Source organism: Ahaetulla prasina, chromosome 2 (assembly GCF_028640845.1).
Source record: "Ahaetulla prasina isolate Xishuangbanna chromosome 2, ASM2864084v1, whole genome shotgun sequence".
Lineage (NCBI taxonomy): Eukaryota > Metazoa > Chordata > Lepidosauria > Squamata > Colubridae > Ahaetulla > Ahaetulla prasina.
In genome coordinates, this window is record NC_080540.1 from 45,840,883 (window position 1) to 45,862,667 (window position 21,785).

General features: G+C 34.5%; 1 protein-coding gene across 1 annotated transcript in view; it reads right to left on the reverse strand.

The window, feature by feature from the left end:
• Positions 1 to 2,894: 2,894 nt before the first annotated feature.
• Positions 2,895 to 21,785, reverse strand: part of LOC131192953 (contactin-3-like) — a 226,197-nt gene continuing 207,306 nt past the window's right edge. The window contains exons 13-21 of the mRNA XM_058172593.1: positions 20,171 to 20,329; positions 19,934 to 20,083; positions 18,255 to 18,325; positions 16,060 to 16,294; positions 15,782 to 15,897; positions 14,729 to 14,915; positions 10,626 to 10,738; positions 6,717 to 6,885; positions 2,895 to 2,989 (exon numbers count right to left, since the gene is read on the reverse strand). Of these exons, the coding sequence (XP_058028576.1) occupies positions 2,895 to 2,989; positions 6,717 to 6,885; positions 10,626 to 10,738; positions 14,729 to 14,915; positions 15,782 to 15,897; positions 16,060 to 16,294; positions 18,255 to 18,325; positions 19,934 to 20,083; positions 20,171 to 20,329 (1,295 nt within the window). The remainder of the gene's footprint in view (positions 2,990 to 6,716; positions 6,886 to 10,625; positions 10,739 to 14,728; positions 14,916 to 15,781; positions 15,898 to 16,059; positions 16,295 to 18,254; positions 18,326 to 19,933; positions 20,084 to 20,170; positions 20,330 to 21,785) is intronic.

Below are 21,785 nucleotides of genomic sequence, written 5' to 3' on the forward strand. Positions count from 1 at the left end.
GAAATTGAAACATTCAGATGGTGCCTTTTTCTGTTTTTTGTGTTATTCTATTCATAGAGGGACAACTCTGGATACAGCCCAATGTTTATATAATTTACCACAGTGCAGTCTTCACACCTTTCTTCAGTTCACAAATCCTTTAATCCCATAAAGTTGATATTGAATATAATTAAGTCTCATGTAGCATTGTCCTAATTTAAAAAGTACAGCTAAGGAAGCTTAGCCTTATGGTTTGATAGATTTGGATCTGCTTTAGGAATAAAATGAAGGTATTAGATAAAATTTGATGAAAGCTAATTTTGTCTGTTTCTTGTCTGCACACCTTAGTGATTTTTTAAAGAATTGTCTGTCTTGATGGATGCTTATTTAGTTAAAATATATATTAAGGAACTTCTATAAATTAAAGAAGATCCTATGTTCTAATTTATAAATATATTCATGACTAAATTTGATAAGCCTTACATAGTGCATTTCATGAATTGAGCTCAAACTAGAATATATTTTCAATTTTTCTAGAAATAGAATATCTATAAAAACTCCCTTTTAACAACCCTGTATTTTTTATTATTTTTGGAGTAGAATCAGGATGGCTGGATGGAGCTGAGCGTTTATTCTGGCCAGATCCCAGTAAACACTCCACTCCGTTCAGTCACCCTGACTCTACCCCTCCACACCCCAAATTATGAAATACATAGATATTTTATCCCAAAAAGAATATCTATGTATTTGATAAAAAGCATAAACAACTTTAATAATTTTAAAAGCATAAATTTAATCTTGGCTTCCACTTAACTACTATATGTATTAACAAGGACACCAACTTCAAAATAATAACTATCTATGGTTTTACCATTGTACTGAAATATTTGAAATTCTGACATAACTAGAAATTTTCAATATTATAAATATTTTATTAGAATAAAAAAATACATACAGATAGCCATAGGATATATACACACAGCTAATAGTTGAAAGAAAATTAGGCAAAACTTTTTCAATATGAAACTAGTATATTCTAAACATCTCATGGAGACAATAGCCGTAGAAGGTAAATTCAGTAAGTTGATCATGAAAATGGTGGTAATAGGAACGTGGTGTAGAATTTTCTTGTAACGTGAATGGTAAAGTTACCATTCAGTGGATAAACATTTGCTATGTATTATGTAAAGGAACTTTATTCCCATTGAAAGACAAGTATTTGGAAGCATCAGTAGTTCCCATTTTCCATGTTGAGGAGCCAGTAGCTACAGTGTTATTTTGCTATGTACATTATATACAGACACCAAAAAAGAAGAAACTGTCAAAGTTGTAGTCATATGATTTTTTGTTCTGAAAACCTAATAAAATATAGAGCAATGTTTGAATTTTTACAGATCTTGTTCAAGAGTCTACCTCAAGTATCAGTAGAAAGGTCAGAAAAAGCAAATTCATACAAATTGTATTTGGAGTGAGAATTATTTTTAGAAGCATTGAAATTGTAAACAAGGTATGCCAAACAGAGATGTTTATATATTATTTGCAATGAAAACATTGGTCAAAAAGAAAATTAAATTTGTTTATATAAATAAGAGCAGGAATGTATCTATCATCCAGAATAATTCTAAACAGTGGGATAGAAAAATTGCAATTGGACCTATATCCAAAGAGAGCATAACCTGGCGTTTAGGAGCAACAAATTGAGGGTTGCATATTCAAACACATTACATATAATTTAGGAAGTTATTTCCTGGCTATAAGGCTGTGGTGCATTTTATTGGAAGTGTGATGTTCTATTCTGGGCACTTCATCTGTTTCTAAAAAAATGCAAAGCAAAATACTAATACAGACAAAAACCCAGTGTAAAACTAAGAGAACAAGAAGAGTGACAGAAACTTACTAAAAGGATGTGCAAGCATAAATAAAATAAGTGCAGATACTTTTAGAGTTTGATATATCAAGAGGATCCTAAATGTTGAGCACCCAATTGACAACTGCATGGATGAAAAGAGTTGCAAGTGAATTTGTCCTGTAAAGCTTCTGAAATAACTTCATAGATTAATATGGTTTTAAACCCAAAAGAAGCACACTTCCTTTTTTATGTGGAGATAAGGTATCATTCAGTGCTCTAATGTAAAAGCCAATCCTGGGATTTTCCATTTTTAAATTTTGAAACTGTACGAATACATTTTTCAACTAAGACATTCTAGGAGATTGCATCAGTCTAGAACAGAGAAGAATACTATCTCCTTGAACAGCTTCTACAAGTAAAACAAAAAAAAATGGGGGGGGGGGCGGACGGGGACTAGCAGAAGCTATCAAACATTAATGCAGCAAAAAATAAAATAAAAATGGAAGTATGATGAACTTTTTAGTAAACCAGTTTTTTTGATACTTAACAATTTACAACAAAAGTAAATATGTACAGCCTGTATGAATATAAACAGAGATAGTCATTTATTCAAATGAAGTCTAGCACTGAGGGGCTTTAAGAAAATTATTCAAGGTTTTTCATCAAGCAGTGGTGAAATATAATTTGTAATTAATGCAAATTAATATTAGAAGGTTTTTATTTCAGATAACGTTAAAATAAAAACATAAAGTCTCTCAAAGCATTTTTCCAATGCTCATCTTCTTAATTTTGTCACATCAGAAATATGTAATGTAAAAAGTCCTTTGGTTCATTAAGTCTTAAGGCATTTTATATTCCTTTAGAAGGAATTGTTTGAGATGGACATGATCTTTATTTCTTTAGAATGAAGTATCAGAAAGGATAAAAAATGTTTAAATGCAGACTGGTAGTAAATGCATGCATATTAACTCCCACCTATTATTTCTGTTGGTCTTGTAATGGTTGTCTTAAAAAGCACTTTAAAGTAAATGATACACCTGGTCTTGCACTATCTGAAAATACACTATCACAATATTGCATTGAAAATCAAAAACAGAGTTATTGACATCAAGCTGGAGAGGCAATTTAAGATTTCTGCACAACTTCCTCTTGCATCCATACCTGAAACAAATATAAAACAAAATAAAAGATTAGTGGAAGAAGAAAAAAATGCGTATTTTTAACAGTATGCTGCTATTCCACTCAATGTTCTTTGGATTTATAAAATTTCTGTGATTTTTGCAGGTTTTTTTTTTATCTTCCTTCAACCACAACTTCATGCAGTAAACTCTCAATTCCCTGAGAGCTAGTTTGGTGCACTGGGCTAGATACTTGGGGACTTTGAATTATAGTCCTGCCTGTGGCAAGAAAACAGCTGGGTGGCTTTATCTGCCCTAGGATAAAGGCTAGGGCAAACTTCTTCTAAAAAATGTTGCTTTAAAAATTCTATGTAGTTGCCAGGAGTTAAGATGCCCTCAAAGGCATTTAAAAAAAATCCTTAGAGGTGATTCGTCCCTATTTTTCTGCAGTTGCTTGCAAGTCTATTGTACAATTCATTGGGAAGCTCCAGACAACTGAAAAATATTAAAACTAAAATACATGTTTGAAATTGCTCTGGGTATCATTCTATATATTATATATTCCTAGCTGCTTAGAAGGAACCTAGCAATAATTAGAGGAGAAATGTAAACAGACATGCTTTTAAATAAATATTTAAAAGGGACTGTGAAGTTATGGAAATACTTGGGTTTTGGGGGGGCTCTTGGGAACTTTATATATAATGTTTACTAAGGGTCCTATGCAACTTCAACAATATATGTCCCCACTTCCTGATAGAAAAATGGTGTTCTATTTCTTGCTACGTTTTTTTAAATGAATAATTTCATATTTTTCTTAGGGTTAGCATTGTATATGTACTGTATAGTTATATTTTACTATTTGATGGTTTAATGCACATCACAGACATTGCAATATTTTGAATCTCCAATATGTCTAAAATAAAGCAATAGAATTACTTTTTATTATGGTAGTGGCTGAGTATGTAGTACAGAATTAAGTAAGCATTTATATTAATCACTAAAGGCTCATAATGAGGCTATATTTTATTCTGCCCTGTCCCTGCTGAGTATTGAGAATAACAAAATAACAGAATAACAGACTTGGAAGGGACCTTGGAGGTCTTCTAGTCCAAATCCCTGCACCAGCAGGAATCCTGTACTACTTCAGACAAATGGTTGCACAATCTCTTCTTAAAAACCTCCAGATTGGGAGCACCCACAATTTCTGGAGGCAAGTTGTTCCACAATTGTTTTGTTGGGAAATTTCTCCTCAATCTTCAATCCAATTAATTATGAGAAACAGAAACTCCTTAATTGTTTCTCATAATTAATTGGATTGAAGATGAGAAACATCTTACCAATAACAACAACCAACCTAGAACTAAGGAGAAATTTCCCAACAGAACAATTAATCAGAATCTTATCCATCTGATATGAACAAAGACTCCTTAGACTTGATGAAATCTTTACTGATAGGAATCTTAATGCTTTCACACTTGGGAAAAGGGGAAACCATTCCAAGATAAGAGAGCTGTATCCTTCCTGTTCTTGATAACATCCAATTGGATGAGACCATTGAAAAAGCAAGTGTACTTAATTAGAGTCTGGAGGCTATATAAGTTGGTCAAAATTCCCATGGGTGAAATATTGTGCAAACCTAACTGAGGTTAGCATTCCTAATAAATGCATATCTTTTGAGGTCCTTGGTGGTCTCTGAGCTTGGTTGTTTTCTTGCAGACATTTCAATACCCAAACTAGTGTAATATCATCAGTGCTAGTAATGAAACATCTGCAAGAAAACCATCAAGCCCAGAGACCACCAAGGACCTCTCATTTCAACCCTAAGCTACAAATATTTCCTCTATTGGTACACATATTTTGTCTGCCACTGTTTCTTCAAATTGTAATTCTGTGATGTTTTTGAAAAGCCTGGTAAATATTAATTGTCTCTACCAATGAAAAGATTAATTTGTCATTCTTTGCAAACACAATTACTGATCCAGGCTCTGACATTCAAATTTTTTAAAATAACAATCAAATTAATTAATTTGTTTGGAAATTATTTAGTGTGTGAAAGTAGCCAGTGGGTTCAACACAAATAATTGTCTGTGGAAGTTAGATAGAAAATGCTGACTCTGTATTTGGGCTTGATTATGTTTATGCAGCCAATAAATTTCATCTCTCCAATTAAGCACAGGTAACTGGCATTCAAGAAGTTTTTAGATGTTAGGACTTTGAGGAACATTTTTCAGTTAAATTATTTATAGGTCTAAAACACATGAATTTATTTCTAATGCTACCCTGTTGTTCGAATATCGACCTTTCATCCTTTACTTCTTCTTTTATATTTTGTTTGCACACAGAGTATACTTATATTATAAATTCCCAAACACATTATATGTTAAATGAAACTTTCTTTTGAAAAGTTGGGCCTGGTTCCTGGTAACTATATGGATTTGTTCATATTGGTTTTTTTGAGCAGTACCAAGAAAGAAATTTATCATTGCATACTTCCATAATTCGATCGATCGATCGATCGATCGATCCATCCATCCATCCATCCATCCATCCATCCATCCATCCAAAGTTTTATAATGTAATTTACAACCCCGGGATTTTTTTGGTGGTCTCCTAACCAAGTATTAGCAAGGTCTGATTATTCCTAGCTTTGTTGGGATCAGTCACAGTCAGCCAGACTGTATCACTTACTGAATCTTACTGAAGATACAGTGAGTATATCTTACTGTAATGCACTGTAATTTACTATAACTTGCTGAAATGCACAATATACTTTTAAAATAAAGTTTGAGTTCATACATACATTACAAGAATACAATAAATGTTTGATCTATCAGAAATAACTAGATGGAAATATAGATATTTTTACAAATAAGAGCTGCGGTGGCATAGTGGTTAGAATGCAGTACTGCAGGCTACTTCTGCTGATTGCCGCTGCCTGCAATTTGGCAGTTCGAATTTCACCAGGCTCAAGATTGACTCAGCCTTCCATCCTTCAGAGGTGGGTAAAATGAGGACCCAGATTGTTGGGGGCAATATGCTGACTCTGTAAACTGCTTAGAGAGGCTGTAAAGCAGTGGTGAAATCCTCCATGGTTTGCCGCCAGTTTGCTGCCCATGCATCAGCTGCGCATGGATGCGCAATGCGTGCCAAATGCATGCTTCATGCAGAAAAAAGGGGCTTAAGAAGGTAAATAGAACAGCAAGGGGGGGATCAGCTGTGCCGCACAATTTAGATTCGGTAGAAAGCAGGATTTCCTGCTTTCTAGCAAATATAAATCGCGCAGCACAGCTGATCATCGGAAATACTGGTTCAGACGAACTGGTAACATTTTTTTTTACTATCAGTTCTAACGAACTAGTGCAAACTGGTAGCATTTCATCTCTGCTGTAAAGCACAGTGAAGCTGTATATAAGTCTAAGTGCTATTGCTATTGCTAAATTCACTAAAGATATTTTTCCTTAATTTCTTTAATTAAGCATAATTCAGTTCCTGCAATTTCCTTTTAAAAATCTACTCTTAGAAGATTATAAATTGGGGTAAAACATCTGCTTTTTAAATTGAACATTCACCTCCTATTTTGGCCATATTATGCAAAATGATATGCTAAAAGTAGAAAACCTCAGCACAGTCCTTTTATTTGGAAGCAAGTTTACCCGAAAGACAAGATCAATTTCTTTCATCAGATAACATTCACATCTTATATCAAGTTTCATCCTGAAGATAAACCATCTTTTAACAAAGTGTTGTGCATTAGCATCCTGTAAACATACTTGCTAATTTGGGGACTTTAATCTGGTCACTGCTAATGCCATCTCCACCATCAGTCACTGCTTTCACTTCTATAACATAATCATCATTCAAAGGCAGCAAAAGTTCTGCAGATGTTCTATTTGTGTCCAGGATACTGAGCTGGTTCTGACTGCTAGTCCAATATAAAACCTGTAGCATAAAAAGAAAAATGATGACTTTAATGATGACTATTTAATCAACATTTAATATCATTTCTAGATAAAAGAAAAAAATCCAAAAAAGGGTGAAAAAGAGGCTGGATATTTATGGGATGGGATTATGGGGTCATGGGATCCTTTAAACAAATACATTATTCTATTGGAATAATACCTGTACCAAGAATTCAGGTATGTATGTAAGGAACTAGGAGTATGATACATGGATATTAAAAGCAAACAAAAAAAAGTGAATATTTATGAACCATGGTAAAAGAAAGCTTGCATCTAGCAAGAAATTATTCTGGATAAAACTTAACTGTCTTTCATGCTATATTTAAATGATTATTTATTTCAGAACAACATGCAGAATTCCACTATAATAAATATTCTTCAGAATAGAATTTACATACAATTGGCCATAGTCCAGATAATTTATTAAACTGCTCATAATATATGGAATGAAGGAACAGAGATTTTGTTCTAAGCAATATTGGTAAGAAGCTTAATTAAAAGCAGTTTCTAACTGATTTTATTCTGCATATTCTAAAATATTATCATTAACGTTACTGATGGTTAGGCAGAGTTCTGCATACAGTAACTTTTTCATATTTCTTATTTCATCTTTCCTAATTTCCCCCAATAGTAAATCAGAATTTGAGAGAATGGGAAGAAAGGAGAGAGGCATAATATAGTGTATTTCCTTAAACTCATCCCATCCACAAGCCCAAGAGATGAGTTCCCAGAACTCATCCCAGGAATAGGCTACTTAAGGGATACTTAACACTTTTGCTTCTTATGTTTATATTATTTGCTTTATTGAATAGTTTTGGACAGGGGTCAGCAACCTGTGACTCTGGAGCCGCAGGTGGCTCTTTCACCTCTCTGTTGCAGCTCCCTGTCACTCAAAATATGCATCATAACCACCAATGTGCGACACCTGCCAGCATGCGATTTATTGAGCTTTTCAACCATTGGTAGGCCAATCACCAAGAAAAGAAATCCAAGAAAAGAAAAGTTTTAGAAGAAAACAGAATGTTTAATTCAACTACGTATGCTAGTTTTGTGGCCCTTCAAGAAATAGTCAGGCATGGGAAGGGTTTTGTGGCTCCCGATGTTTTCTTTTCTGTGGGAAACAGGTCCAAATGGCTTTTTGAATGTTTAAGATTGCAGACCTCTGATTTTGAACAACCACTGCCTCACAGGTGGGCTATAGTTAGAGGGTTCTATGCTGTATAGAATTTGCTGAAGAAAGGATGATATACAAAGATAAAGACTGAAAAATTAAATGGGTGGGAACTGTAAGAAAACAATGCACCCAGTACAACCTCAATTGTCTGGACTTCCATTCAATAAATTTCAGGTGCACCAAGTTTTAATTACAACTTCACTCCAAACAATGGGCAAAATCTTTGTTTCCAAAGCAATTCAGACAATTAATGTAATTGTATAATTATATACTTTTCATTTTACATCATTTGCATAATCATATGATTAGTCAACTAAAGCATATTGGTACAAAAGTATAAAACAGCAATTAAATAATTATGCCTATTAACTAAGTATTACATTTGGATTTAACAGATATTCAGATTTAACAGGCATCTTTCCCCCCTCCCCCCAAATAATATATTCAATCAATCAATCAGAATAGAGGTAGAAGGGACCTTGGAGGTTGTCTAGTTCAACCCCTGCTCAAGCAGAAGATCCTATACCAGGAGTGTCAAACTCGCATCGTCACGTGATGTATCGGGACTTTTTTTCCCTTCGCTAAACCGGGCAGGGGCATGGCCAGTATGTGACGCATCCAGTCCATGGGCCAGTAGTTTTACAACCCTGCCCTATACTATTTCAGACAAGTGGCTGTCCCCACCTTTTTTTAAAAAATCTCTAATGATGACGTACCCACAACTTTTGAAGGCAAGCTGTTCCATTAGTTAATTGTTCTCACTGTTAGGAAGTTTCTCCTTAATTCCAGGTTGCTTCTCTCCTTAGTTTAGTTGCCATCCATTCTTTCTTGCCTTGCCTTCTGATGCTTTGGAAAATAAGTTGACCCCCTCTTCTTTGAGGCAGCCCCTCAAATACTGGAATATTGCTGTCATATCACCCCAGTCCTTCTTTTTCTCTAGACTAGCCAAACCCAATTCTTGCAATTGTTCTTTGTATGTTTTAGTCTCCAGACCTTTAATCATCTTGGCTGTTCTTCTCTGCACTTTTTCCAAAGTCTCAGCATCTTTTTTGTAATGCGGTGACCAAAACTGGATGCAGTATTCCAGATATGGTCTTACTAAGATTTTATAAAGTGGTACTAATACTTCAAGTGATTTTCATTCTATTCAATTGAGGTTTTGCAGTATATACTTTTGTGATATTATGTAGCAATTTTTTTTAACAAAATCATGTGCATTCTCATCTTAACCATATTTCTTCAGAAATCTTAACTTTCCATTTCTTACTAATACATTTTTATTTTTATGCGATAAAATATATAACTGTATGTACATGAAAAAGGAAGGTATCTGTAGTCTCAGGGTAATTTTTTCGAGATTTAAGGAAACAGTTAAAAAATTTAGGAAAATTTTTGGGAAAGTAGCTACTACCCAATCCTCCAGTGAGGACTGAATATATTGCATACCAGACACAGATTGATAAATGGAAATTTGGAGGATAAATGGAATGAAATAACCTGGGAGGTCATAAGGATGACTGGCAGAAACACTGAAGAAAAGAAGTATTATTCAGTACAGAGTCACTATGCCATCTGTGGGACTCATTCCCCCATCTGCATGGAATTGCAATTCAGTGCTAGCCATAAATATGATTGAGATAAATATGATTATTCACATAGTAGGCTATGATATGGATAGCCTACTCAATGCATGGAATTTCATCTAAATGACTGAGTTTTCTAAATAAAATAAATATGACGAATACCAAAGGATTAATTTTTGCTTATTAGATGATATTGTATTATCTGCTGTATTGCTATATGTTCTGAAAGGAAATAAATTGTTTTAGTTCTTTCTATAACCAATGTATTATATTTTTGTTGTTGGAAATCTCTAAGGCAAAAAATAGTATACAAATTAAACAGTACACAATAATCCCAGTAATTATACAGACCTCACCACATTCCTAAGAGGTCTGTAAGGGGCGTGCATAAGCGCACCAGTGTGCCTACCATCTAATGTTCTAATGTTTTCTTTTATTCATATCCTTTTCATGTATTTATAATTATGTTTACGCCTGTATCTGTCATAAAATACATGCTTGACGAAATAAAATAAATAAAATAAATTAAAAAAATAAAATACATAAGTAACTGCAGAGTAACTGCAGGTTAAAATGACATATCTTTTTGTTTGTTTGTTTGTTTGTTTGTTTAGTCTTTGAGTCTGTGTTGACTGCAAAAGTAGACTTGACCTATGACCACAATTGAGCCCAAAATTTCTGTTGTTAAGCAAGACATTTGTTAAGTAAATTTTGCATCCAAATTTTGATCACATGACCATGGGAATGCTGCCAATGGTTGTAAGTGTGAAAAACGGTCATAAGTCACTTTCTACAATGCCACTGTAACTTTGAATGGTCACTAAATGAACTGTTGTAAGTTGAGGGCTACCTCTAGTCCTAGATTTTAAAATGGACAATAATATAGCTGTAGTGAAAAAAGAGAATGCTGATATTTACAAGGTGCAATTTTAGGTACATCAGTATTGCCTTGCTTGAACTTACCTTATAGCCCACTACTTCTGATTCATTTTCCATGGCATGCACCTGTTCCCAGTTCAGCACTACCCTGGAGTCAGTAATGTTCCACTCTAAATTTCCTGGAGGCTGGCTGGGTGCTTAAAAACGAAACGAATACAAGATTTAAATTTACTTGGCATTTGAAATTTCTCATGTCAAAGCAAATAATTCAGGTACTTGACTGTCACCACATCCTTTGTACATTGTTTTTGTGTTTCAAAACATTTAGAAGGATACAATTTTTTTTAAGGTGACTGAATTCCATTGAATATTCTGCTGAGTGAAATTCACACCCAAGCCTGCAAGTGATGCTTATGCCATTTCAAACAGGCATAAATAAATGACTACAAACTAGGATGAAATACATGCAAACACAAAGATACACACACATGTACAGGTGATTCTTTGCATAATTATCTATACAGTTCTTTGTCATTATTCTCTTTTTCTCTTCTTCCTTTAATGTCTTGTTTCAGATTCCTATGAATGACTGCAAAAAAAGACACCACTTTACATTTTGAATCAAATGATGGAGGAACAATAGCCATTGGGATTTTGCAAGAAGGCAGTATCTGAACTCTTGACAATTTAATTACCGAATAAAATAATTAAAATTATAATAGAACAGAAAAAAAATCAATGTATTTGGAATTCCCTGGGGATCAGGGAATCCTAGAACACATAGGATGAAATGGGAAAAATAATTCCACCAACTTGAATTGAATTGAATTCCAGCAAAACTGAATAGAGAAGTCACTCTTATAAATACTGCTGAAATTATTCAGTAGATTTTAGTCCTATTTGATTGCCAGGCAAGACCCTATTAGTCACAAGTTGCTATTTTCTAAAATCGCAGGATAATTAGATTAGCAGTTGGTCAAGTCATAAATAATTAAACTTTGGACATCAATTTCTAAGCATGCTAATGATCAGTTGTGTAGCTTGCTCTCAGGATGACCTCCAATTTAACAGGTATTGATGGTACGGCTATGAATTATCAAGTACACAATAGCATCTGCATACTATAAATATCTGTGCAAATGTAAAGTTATGAGAAACAGAAAAGATTGACAAAACTGGGGACTGGAAAGAAGATAAAGAAGGCAGAAGAGAGAAAAAAGAATTATTTGGTTTCAATTTTGTAGTGAGCAAAGAATTTTGGAAATTATATTGAAATGACTGATTATGTTTTACAAAGTTAAAGTGGCCACAGATTTTCCAGAGGAATGGACTTCAGACTGGTCCTTCACATCATCAAATGATGCATCCCATACTGTAACTGAGTTCACTGATCTTGCTGCTAGCTGTCCTCTTTATTGCACCCTTACATCTTTCTCAGGATTCCAGACTTCTCCAGTGAAGTAGATCATTGCATAATATAGCCAAAGAATGATTATTTGAACCTGGATATTTATGGCTCAGGTGAGAAATCTGGGCTGATTTGTTTGATAATCTTTTTTTTTGTTTTCTTGACTACTAATGTTCAAAAGTGTTACCACCCCTATTTCTTCAAAGTCCAAATTTTGCTTCCATAGAGTGTCTCCATGTTTTTGATCTTTGTAGGAATAAATGCATCCCAACATCTGAATATCTTTTCAAAGATCTTCATGGCTATCTACAATGGGCAAATCTGCAGGGTAGTTCTTGACTGATGGTTCTGATAGTACTAACAGTCAATTGTAAAAAACAGAAAGTATCCCTCTCTTCAATATCTTCATTGTTCATTTCTAGGGATGGTTACTGTAGTTTGATTTTGTTTTTATTTATTCTCAGTTCCATTTTTCCACTGTGCTCCTTGACATTCATTATTGAAGTTTTGCAATTCCAAAGCTGAGATAAAGCAGCAGATGAAAGCCAATCAATTACTATAATATGATCTTGAGCATATACCTACCATTTTCAATGCCACAATATGAGAGGAAAGAAGATGGTAAACATGTGTATAAATGTATCAGCTAAGAAACAGAAGATAGCAAACAGAATGTTAGAACAAATGATGCAAACTACCAAGAAGAGAAGAGAAACTATAGTCAGAAAAGATAAAGATCTGAGGAAAGAACTGAACCAAGAATTCCAAAGAACTATTAGAAGAAACAAGTAGTGTTACAATGACATCTGTAAAAACATCAAAAGTGAAGTTGTAGAAGACTTAAAAAAATACCTGAACTTAGAAGGAATTTACATTCTCTAATTGGTATGCTAAAGGTTACTTTTTCCTTCTTCCATTCAATTGTGTCTGATTCTTGGAAACTGCCTGAACAAGTCCCTAAAATTTTCTTGGCAAGGTTTTTTTCAGAAGTGGTTTGCCATTGCTTCCTTTCTATGGCTGAGAGAAAGTATCTAGCCCAAGGACCTTAGGCTTTGTGCCCAAAGTGGAACTAAAACTCAGGGTTTCCTGGTTTGTAGCCTGATGCCTTAATTACTACACTAAACTGACTCTCTTAAAGGATACTAGTGGACTGATGATAACTGAATCGAAGATCAGATAAAGATGAAAAGTGTATACTGGAAATCTGTACAGTAGAAATATTAAATATCTGAGAAGACAGTCCACAAAAATCTCTGCTATTATAAGGTTTGTTACTGAGAGTTTCTTGCATAGATAAGCAGCTATATATAAATTGGATTAAAAAATATTGTTAGATCAGCACTCTGGACATTAGCAAGTTGAAAGTCTACAAAAATTTCTGGAATATCTATACAAAAATGGCAAGCAACTCTCTGAAAGGGAAGCAATACCTAGAAAGATTCATTGGGTATGCTGAACCACATGGCAGGATAATAAAAGGAGAAAGAAAAATAAGAGAAAATGTTTTTATTTTCTATTTCTGTTCACACAGCTATTTAGAGCTCCTACTTGTAGTTACTCAAGAGTGAAAGGAGTTAAAGTGATTTTGAGGCTTGGTAGAGACGGAAATTAACTTTTCGCTTAAACTTGGGGATAATGGAAGCTGAAATAACTTATACTACTAAATGTTCATCCCAATATATAACCCTTGACATATAGCCATAGGTATATAATTCTGTACAGGTAGTCCTTAAGTTACAACTGTAATGGAGCCTTCCCATTATGGTTGAAAGTTGTGACTGCTGTAAAGTAGATCCTCACATGACCGGACCAGATCATCACATCTACAACCTTCTTTGTAGTGGTAATTAAGCCAATAATACGGACATTAAACCAACACCAGGATTAAGTAAATTGTTCATTATGGGCCGTTTTTGCTAAAAACTGGAAGTAAACAACACTTTCGGGCAAAAATCTGACTATGGGATATTGCTAACAGCCATAAATATGGCCGCTGCTGAGTGCCTGAAATGTAGTCATGTGACTCAAGGGGTAGGAGAAGGCAGCTGTCAGAACTTCGGAATCAGGTCAAAGGTATCTTTAAGGGAATCCATTGTAACTTTGAATAGTTGCTAAGCAATAGGTCGTAAGTGGAGGACTACTTGTACACAGATTCTTAATCTGTTTAAAAGTTTAAAAGCATCTTTATACAGAGGAAAATGAAATAAGTTCTGGAACAGCCAGGCTTTAATGAACAAATGAAGCTCCAGAATTCCTTTAAAAATGGCTGTCTAATAACCTTCAATATAATAGTAATGTTTCTATTACATTGACAATATTGGGGCAGAAATATATTTAAGTCTAATTGCTTTTCTGTATCTCACAATGCCTATAGTAGCATACACTGCATTATATTTAAATTGTTATTTCCTTTTCAGAAGATACAAGAATAATTTTTAATTCACTGAGATAGCAAGTATGTATACATTTCCAAAAAACATAATAGAGAACTTCAAGACCAGTGGTGGGATTCACTTACCTTCCCTACCAGTTCACAAATGTGAGCGCACACGCCTTGCTTGCGCATTTGCACGGCCTTCTGCGCATGCCTAGTGCTTGTGCATTATGTCTGGCGGGTGGGTGGAGCCTCCCACAGTCCCCGCTATCGGTTCGCTTGATCTGGAGAGAACCGGCTGAATCCCATCACTGTCTAAGACACTTTTTAAAAAGGCATGGACCTTTTTTGACTTGGAAGTAATGGGTTCCCACTTCTGCTCTTAATACTCCTGAAGATACGTACGTGGCTTTTTTGTGGTAGCATTGACAGTGACACTGAAAGGACCCGCTCCTGCACTGTTGTATGCTCGAACAGCTGTATAATATACCAAGTTGCTCATCAAGCCTGTTATTTTCACTGAGGTCTCCTTTCCTGTGGCTCTTACTTTGTTTGAAGACTGTTCTTTCCCATCATTGTTCCAATATCTTACCTAGACGGAATAAATAACATATTAACACTACTGATACCATTGCTTGCTCAGATCTATACTTTATCATATGTTGCTTAATTAAAATAACTGAAATGAAATGTTGTTTCCAACATTTATCGTGGGGAAAAAACACTAGGAAGAAAAATACTGTATATACCTCTATGAAATCCTAAAGAGTTTTATTTTGATTTGAAGGAGGATATATTTACTGAATAGACTTCAACAACTGGATGGGCATACCAGATTTTCTACTGTGTCTATAAAAACAGCAGAATCAAATTGTGTAGCTGAGCATCAAATTCTGCACCTAATTTTGCAGTCAACTTCAAAAAAAAAAAAAAAGGCTTTGCTCATATTCAATTTTCCAAAACTAAAACTTTTGTGTACTTAAGTACAACCAGGTTTATATAGGATGCATTTAGATTGAAGATTGTGTGTTGTCATGGGTGGAGATGCAGCAGATACCAACCGAGCACGTATAGAAGTTGGTTGCCAGTTAATTTTCATTCTCAGTGCAGTTTTTGTGATCTTGCTATAATTGATCTGGTGTAATGTCAGCAAAAAAGCTAAAACTCAAGTTGTGTATAAAATCTGTGAGTATTTACATTTGGCTTTAATATTCCCCATAAGATCAGATTAATTTGCAGCTATGCCATGTGTTCATCTAGGTTCAGAAGCAGAAAGCTGGTTTTTCATCTTTGAAGAATCAGCCATTTAAGTAAAGTAGGAGTGGGGGGAATGGGGAAAAAATAAAATTTCTATAAGTTTCCATGACTCATGGCTTACTATTACAAATGAATAATTATCTGAAAGTGAAAAGCATCCCATCACAGTAAGGAAGAAGTACAACAAAAATTTGGTTTTACCTCATAGCCTAATAATCTCCCACTGCCCATTTTCCAAGGAATGGGAATCCAGGTAACTTCAATTGTGGAAGAAGAGAGACTATTTGCAGATACACCAGAAGGAGCTATTGTAGGCTCTGAATTAGGAGACAAAGAACAAAAAATACTAATGCAAAAAGAGAAATCTAAGGTGACTGATTTTCCAGTCAATTCAAATACCTGCATTGAAATTAACAAAACAAACCCCCCTTTTATTGATTTGCAGATAAAATGCCTAATAAAATTATTTAGTAACTCACCCTCTTCTGCAGAATACACTGTGGCCACTGGACTAAACGGTCCTTCTCCTTTATTATTGTATACGCCAACCTTGACTTCATAGGGTGAAAATGGCAAGATGCTTTCATTCCTAAAGACATATCTTGGGGTGTCAGGTGATGTGACAACTGTCTGTATCCAGGTTGTAATGCCAAGAGGTCGGAAAGCAACTACATAACCAAATCCTTCACCATTCTGTAATTCTTCAGGAACTGGCTAAACACATAGATTGTATGCAAATAAGATACTAAAATCATCATCATTATTAATCATTAATCATCATCGTCATCTTTGTAGAAATGTAACTTTCCAATTTGACAGTGATCATAAAACCTCTAGTCAATCATTTTAATAGCATAGCTTTCTGAATGCTAATAATTTTAGTTTAGTAAAGGAAAAAATGACCTACAATATATGAAAATTTAGAATACACTGAACTTCTACATATAAGCTTACTAATTTGGCAGTAGCTCCCAGGACATTTAGTGGCTCTTACTGCTAAGACAGTATATTAAATAAAGCTGAAAGAATGGCACTAGGACCTTGAAGTCCATGGAATTTCATATAGATAGTTCTATGGGATTTACAGTATGTTTTCCAAGTTATTTTAGCTAAAGCTCTGAAGACTATGCTGTTTGTTTTACAATGCCTTTGTAAATCTGTCAGAATTTTTTAAATCTGTTCTTTTGATAACAAATATATATATATATATATATCTTGAGTTAGTTAATAAAGTGCTTGACTTCAGTTTGACTCTTTACCTTGTCCTTTATTAAAACCTGAAATTAAATGTTGCATGGCATTATCTTATGCCTTTTCAATGAAGGTCAAAATACAACTACAAGTTATACTGCATAAACCTATCTAGCGATCATTGTCAACAAGTTATTAAGCACCAGTAGTTAACTGAGTGCTATACAGAATATAAAACAGATTAGGCCTTTCTTTAACATGAACTAGGAAGACAAAATACTAATATGAATCCAAATAGATATTTAATTACTGCTATGTAATAAATTCATATGTATTAAAAGGAAGAGTTGGTAAAAGGAAGAATGAATATCTATTTCATTCCCAGGAAACTTTATAAAATAATAAAAATAATTTGAAAGACACAAGACGCTGTTGGATATAAAAAGAAATTACATAGCTGTAATTACAAAAAAAAATATGTGTGTGTGTGTGTGTGTGTGTGTGTGTACATATATACATACATACATATATATATATATGTATGTATGTATGTATATATGTACACACACACACACACATATATATAAATATATATATTTATATATATATATATATAAATAAAGGAGTGTAAGATGAAGGTTGTAACTAGTGAAATAGAACTGAACCCTAATCAGAGTAGCATTACAATAAGCTTTTAACTGTAAAAAGGCTATGAAGTTATTCATATGGAAGGTGGAATATAATTCAAAGTATGGATGAGAGAAATGGCCTAAGTGACTCCATATTTACGTTTCTCATAACCTAAGCCAGTGTCGGCGAACCTATGGCATGCGTGCCGGAAGCGGCACGTGAAACCATCCCGCGAAGAATGCGCAGCCTCGCTGGTTCATATACTTCCTTCTATTAATTTAGCTTGGGTCAACCTGACCCAACTCAGAATGTACTAATCTAAGTTTATGGCTTTGTTTCCTCATACATATACTTCCCCTTTCTAAGTGCCTTACGCGGCTAAATAGCTTAGGGTTAGCTTAGGTCCGTGATGGCGAACCTTTGACATGCCCCTTATGGTTGAAAGTACCCCTTTTCTTTCTTTCTCTGTGTAAGATTATGGTATTAATAAAACAACATAAAAAATCTTCTATGTGTTTCTTTGGGTAGCTGTCTACGGCCAGTGGGGCTAAGGAAAATGGACCCAGGATTCTCCACTTGGTACTGCTATACAAATATGTAAAACCAGGGATAAAATTATGGAATGTTACACTAACTGTGTAAATAAATGTATAAAAAAATTGTACCACAGTAAAATATCAAATTAAAAAAAAAGAAACAGAATATGTACATAAAAGGCCAATGATATGATATGATATGTGTTTATCAGTTACTCACATTCATAGTTAAATATGTTGGTATGTATGGGTACATGTTAGTTTACCATGAATTACTGGGGAGGAGGAGGAGGAGGAGGAGGAGGAGGAGGACTTACATCCCATGTTATGACCAATTCAGACCTGCTGCCTCCACCTCCACTTACTTCAGATGGTGGTACTTCTGGAACTGTGAAGAAGAAAACCAACATTATATGTTCTCATATGCTGATAACCTTGTTAAGGCCTGGGGTGAGGCAGCTGGGCAATTAACTGCTTCTGAATCTTTGAACAATATTCAGTATCATAATGGCATATTTTTTCTCCGCTTACAGGAGTTGGGGATTAGAAGCACTTTTTCTAGTATTTCCTTAGTGGCTTATTTTGATTAGTGGTTATAAAGGAGGACAGATCAATGTACTAGATATTAATTGTGAGATGTGATGGGGCTTAGTTCCTCCCCTTTATTTAATATCTACATGAAGCACCTGGAAAAAAAACTTATGCATTGTGACTACAAGTAGTCCTTGACATATGACTGGTCATTTAAAGACTGTTCATAATTATGATGGGCCTGGCACTTGTGCTTTACAGTTTGTAAAAAAATTCTGGCACTGTCAAAAGTCATGTCACACAAACATCCCTTGAAATGCGGTCACATATATGTATTTCAAGCACTTGGGAATTGCCTTGCCTTTATGACCGGTTACAGTATTCCGTAGTTATGTGACTGTGCAATTTGCTGACTTTTTTGCCAGTTCCCAGCAAAAACTACACATTTGAAAGAATGTGCTTGCATTTACAACTGTGGCATTCACTTAACGACCACAGATGTAGTTAATGACTGCTGCAAAAAACGTTGTAAATGTTTACAAAATCAATACTGGTTATGTGAATGTCTCGATTTATGACCATAATGACATATCTGGTTCCAATTGAGGTTCTAAGTCAAGGACTACATATTTTATGCTATCCTGAAAAAAAAAGAGAGAGAATATATGTATGCACACAAGCAATATAGACACTAGCAGTGTTAATATTAAAGATTCTAAAGGAAATCTTATTCTTATGCAATAAATTCCTGTATAATACTTCTGTTCAATAATCACACAAATCTACTTTATCTCTTTATACCTTAAAATTGTAAAATAAGGTTTTTTTAAACTATTGTGAGCTAAACTCTGATCTTGTATCTACATTTAATGTTATTTTTCTAAACTTTAGCAAAAGAACTGCAATATAGAATAATTTTATTGTTCCCACATATGTTTTTTCTCTCCACTTATAATATTCCAGAGCTAAACATCAAACAAGACTAATACTTAGTGACCTACTCTAGTAATCTCCAACCCTTGCTGACTGAAATTAGTTTCCCTTAACTTGAGTGTTTAAGCTGCATCCACTCATTACGTCTCATCTAAAGTTGTTCGTTGGTGCCAAAAACAATGCATTAACTTTGCCAGCAGAAAGCTTTGCAAAAGACATTCCTTTATGGAAAGATTTTTTTTTATTTAAAGGATAAGTGACTCTGAGTTGACTGAATCTCAGTAGCATAGCAACACTACATTATTCAATCTTCTTTCTTGATTGTTTAAATTAATACAATTTTGCATACTTGTCCTTGCATACACTGTCAACATATTAATGATTTGATAGAATCAACACATCCTCCTTCCATCTCTTGAGCCAGACTGGGTAGTGAGGTAGGAAAATATATTACAAGGGTTGCAAGCAATATGACCCACTTTGCTATGCTGAAATTATCAAATGAAACAAGCAAACAAAGAGACCCACTAACCTGCCTCTTCAGTTCTTACTTTTTCTGAGGGTAAACTAGGTTCTCCACCTCCAATTTTGTTGTTGGCAACTACACGGAATTCATATTCAACCCAAGGGTTTAAATCTACTGCGGCAGCCAAGAATGTTCTCCCATCAATGACATCAGGAACTGTTATAAAACATTTTGGAAGAAATTACGAATTTCTCATTTTTTTCCAAGAGTTCTAAAATTTCCAAGGATAGCTATAAACTTTACCTGTTCTGGCTCTTTGCCAACCCACTGAAAATGGTGTCCTGGCCTGAATAGTGTAGCCAGTGATTGGACTGTGATTATCTAAGCCCTCGTACCAAGAAATTTGAGCTGTTGTAGCTGTTATTTCATCCACTTTTACATGCTCTGGAGGTCCAGGTGAACCTAATGCAGTAAGATAGAACATTTTAAAATACGTTGTGATCTTGTTAAGTTAAAAATCATTACCACATAATACCAAATGATTTTTTTTATTCTTTCACCATGGTAAATAAGAATAAATCAATTTATAGAGCAAAAAAAGAGATATTTGTACATTCACCAAACCACTGATTTGTTATTTTATAGTAATAAAAGGAAGCTGTAAGATATGAATTCAATAAGAGGACACTAGATTATGCATTCTTTCTGAGATGTTTATTCAGATTTCTCTACCTTTAAATTATGCCTTTTAATTTAACCTTTAATATCCTGTCCTAAATCTGTCAATGTTTTGGGTCTGACAAGTTGGTATCTAAAGCAGGGGTCTCCAACCTTGGTCCCTTTAAGACTTGTGGACTTCAACTCCCAGAGTCCCTCAGCTAGCAAAGCTGGCTGAGAAACTCTGGGAGTTGAAGTCCACAAGTCTTAAAGGGGCGGAGGTTGGAGACCCCTGATCTAAAGCAGTTTTGCTGTGAAGCTTAACACAGTATCAGGACCATGGACAGCAATACAGCACTAGGGATTTGACTTTTCTTCTAGGAGAGGAGGGTCTTTGGGAGCAGAGCAGAGCAGAGCAGAGCAAAGCAGAGCAGAGCAAATTAAAACCCACTGAAAAACAATAGTTTTCTACTGTTGGAAAGTTCACATTTAATGAATTCTCCAAGCCATGTTCTTCTGAGTTCATTGTAAATAGGATTGGCTTTATATTTATATTTTGAAACTTTTAAAAATATTTTACTGTCTATACTGGAAAACAGACTACAAATTATTATTATTATGGCATTATCAGCCTCAGGTTGGTCATGGAGACTATATTTCCAAACACTGCTCCATTCTGAACGCTGATGTTTAAATAAGAAAGCTTGCAAAATTAATTCCCACATGCTGGTAGTTTGATGGGGAAAATACTATTCTTACCTAAACACTAAGCACTGAGTCTGTAAGAAAACAAGGTGAATCAAACATGAAGGTGACTGGCTTTTCATACAGGTTATTTCTGAAGATGCCAGTAGTATTTGTAAATGCAATAATCACTTCAATTATCATGAAAGCTCTTATGATTTGGGGCAATTATATTAAGAAATGTAAGTAGTATCAAATCATACAAAATAATGCTGAATGGAAGGTATTATGTGGTAACCAATGATGTATTTACACTAGTATAAAATGCTAATGTATCAGCCGGAAAGCATACTATTCACCAATCTTGTATTTAATTATAATTTCCCTACCTATTAAAGAACGCATCTGAGTGTTATTTACATAGCTGGAAACAGTGGAATGAATATGGACATTATGAGCACTGGATGTTTGGAAGTACAGTTCAAGGCCAATTTTTAATAGCAAGACCTTCAGTCCTATAGAACTGAAAGTGCTGCTTTATCTGTAGAAAAATATTTAAAATACATAGTTTTGAGCA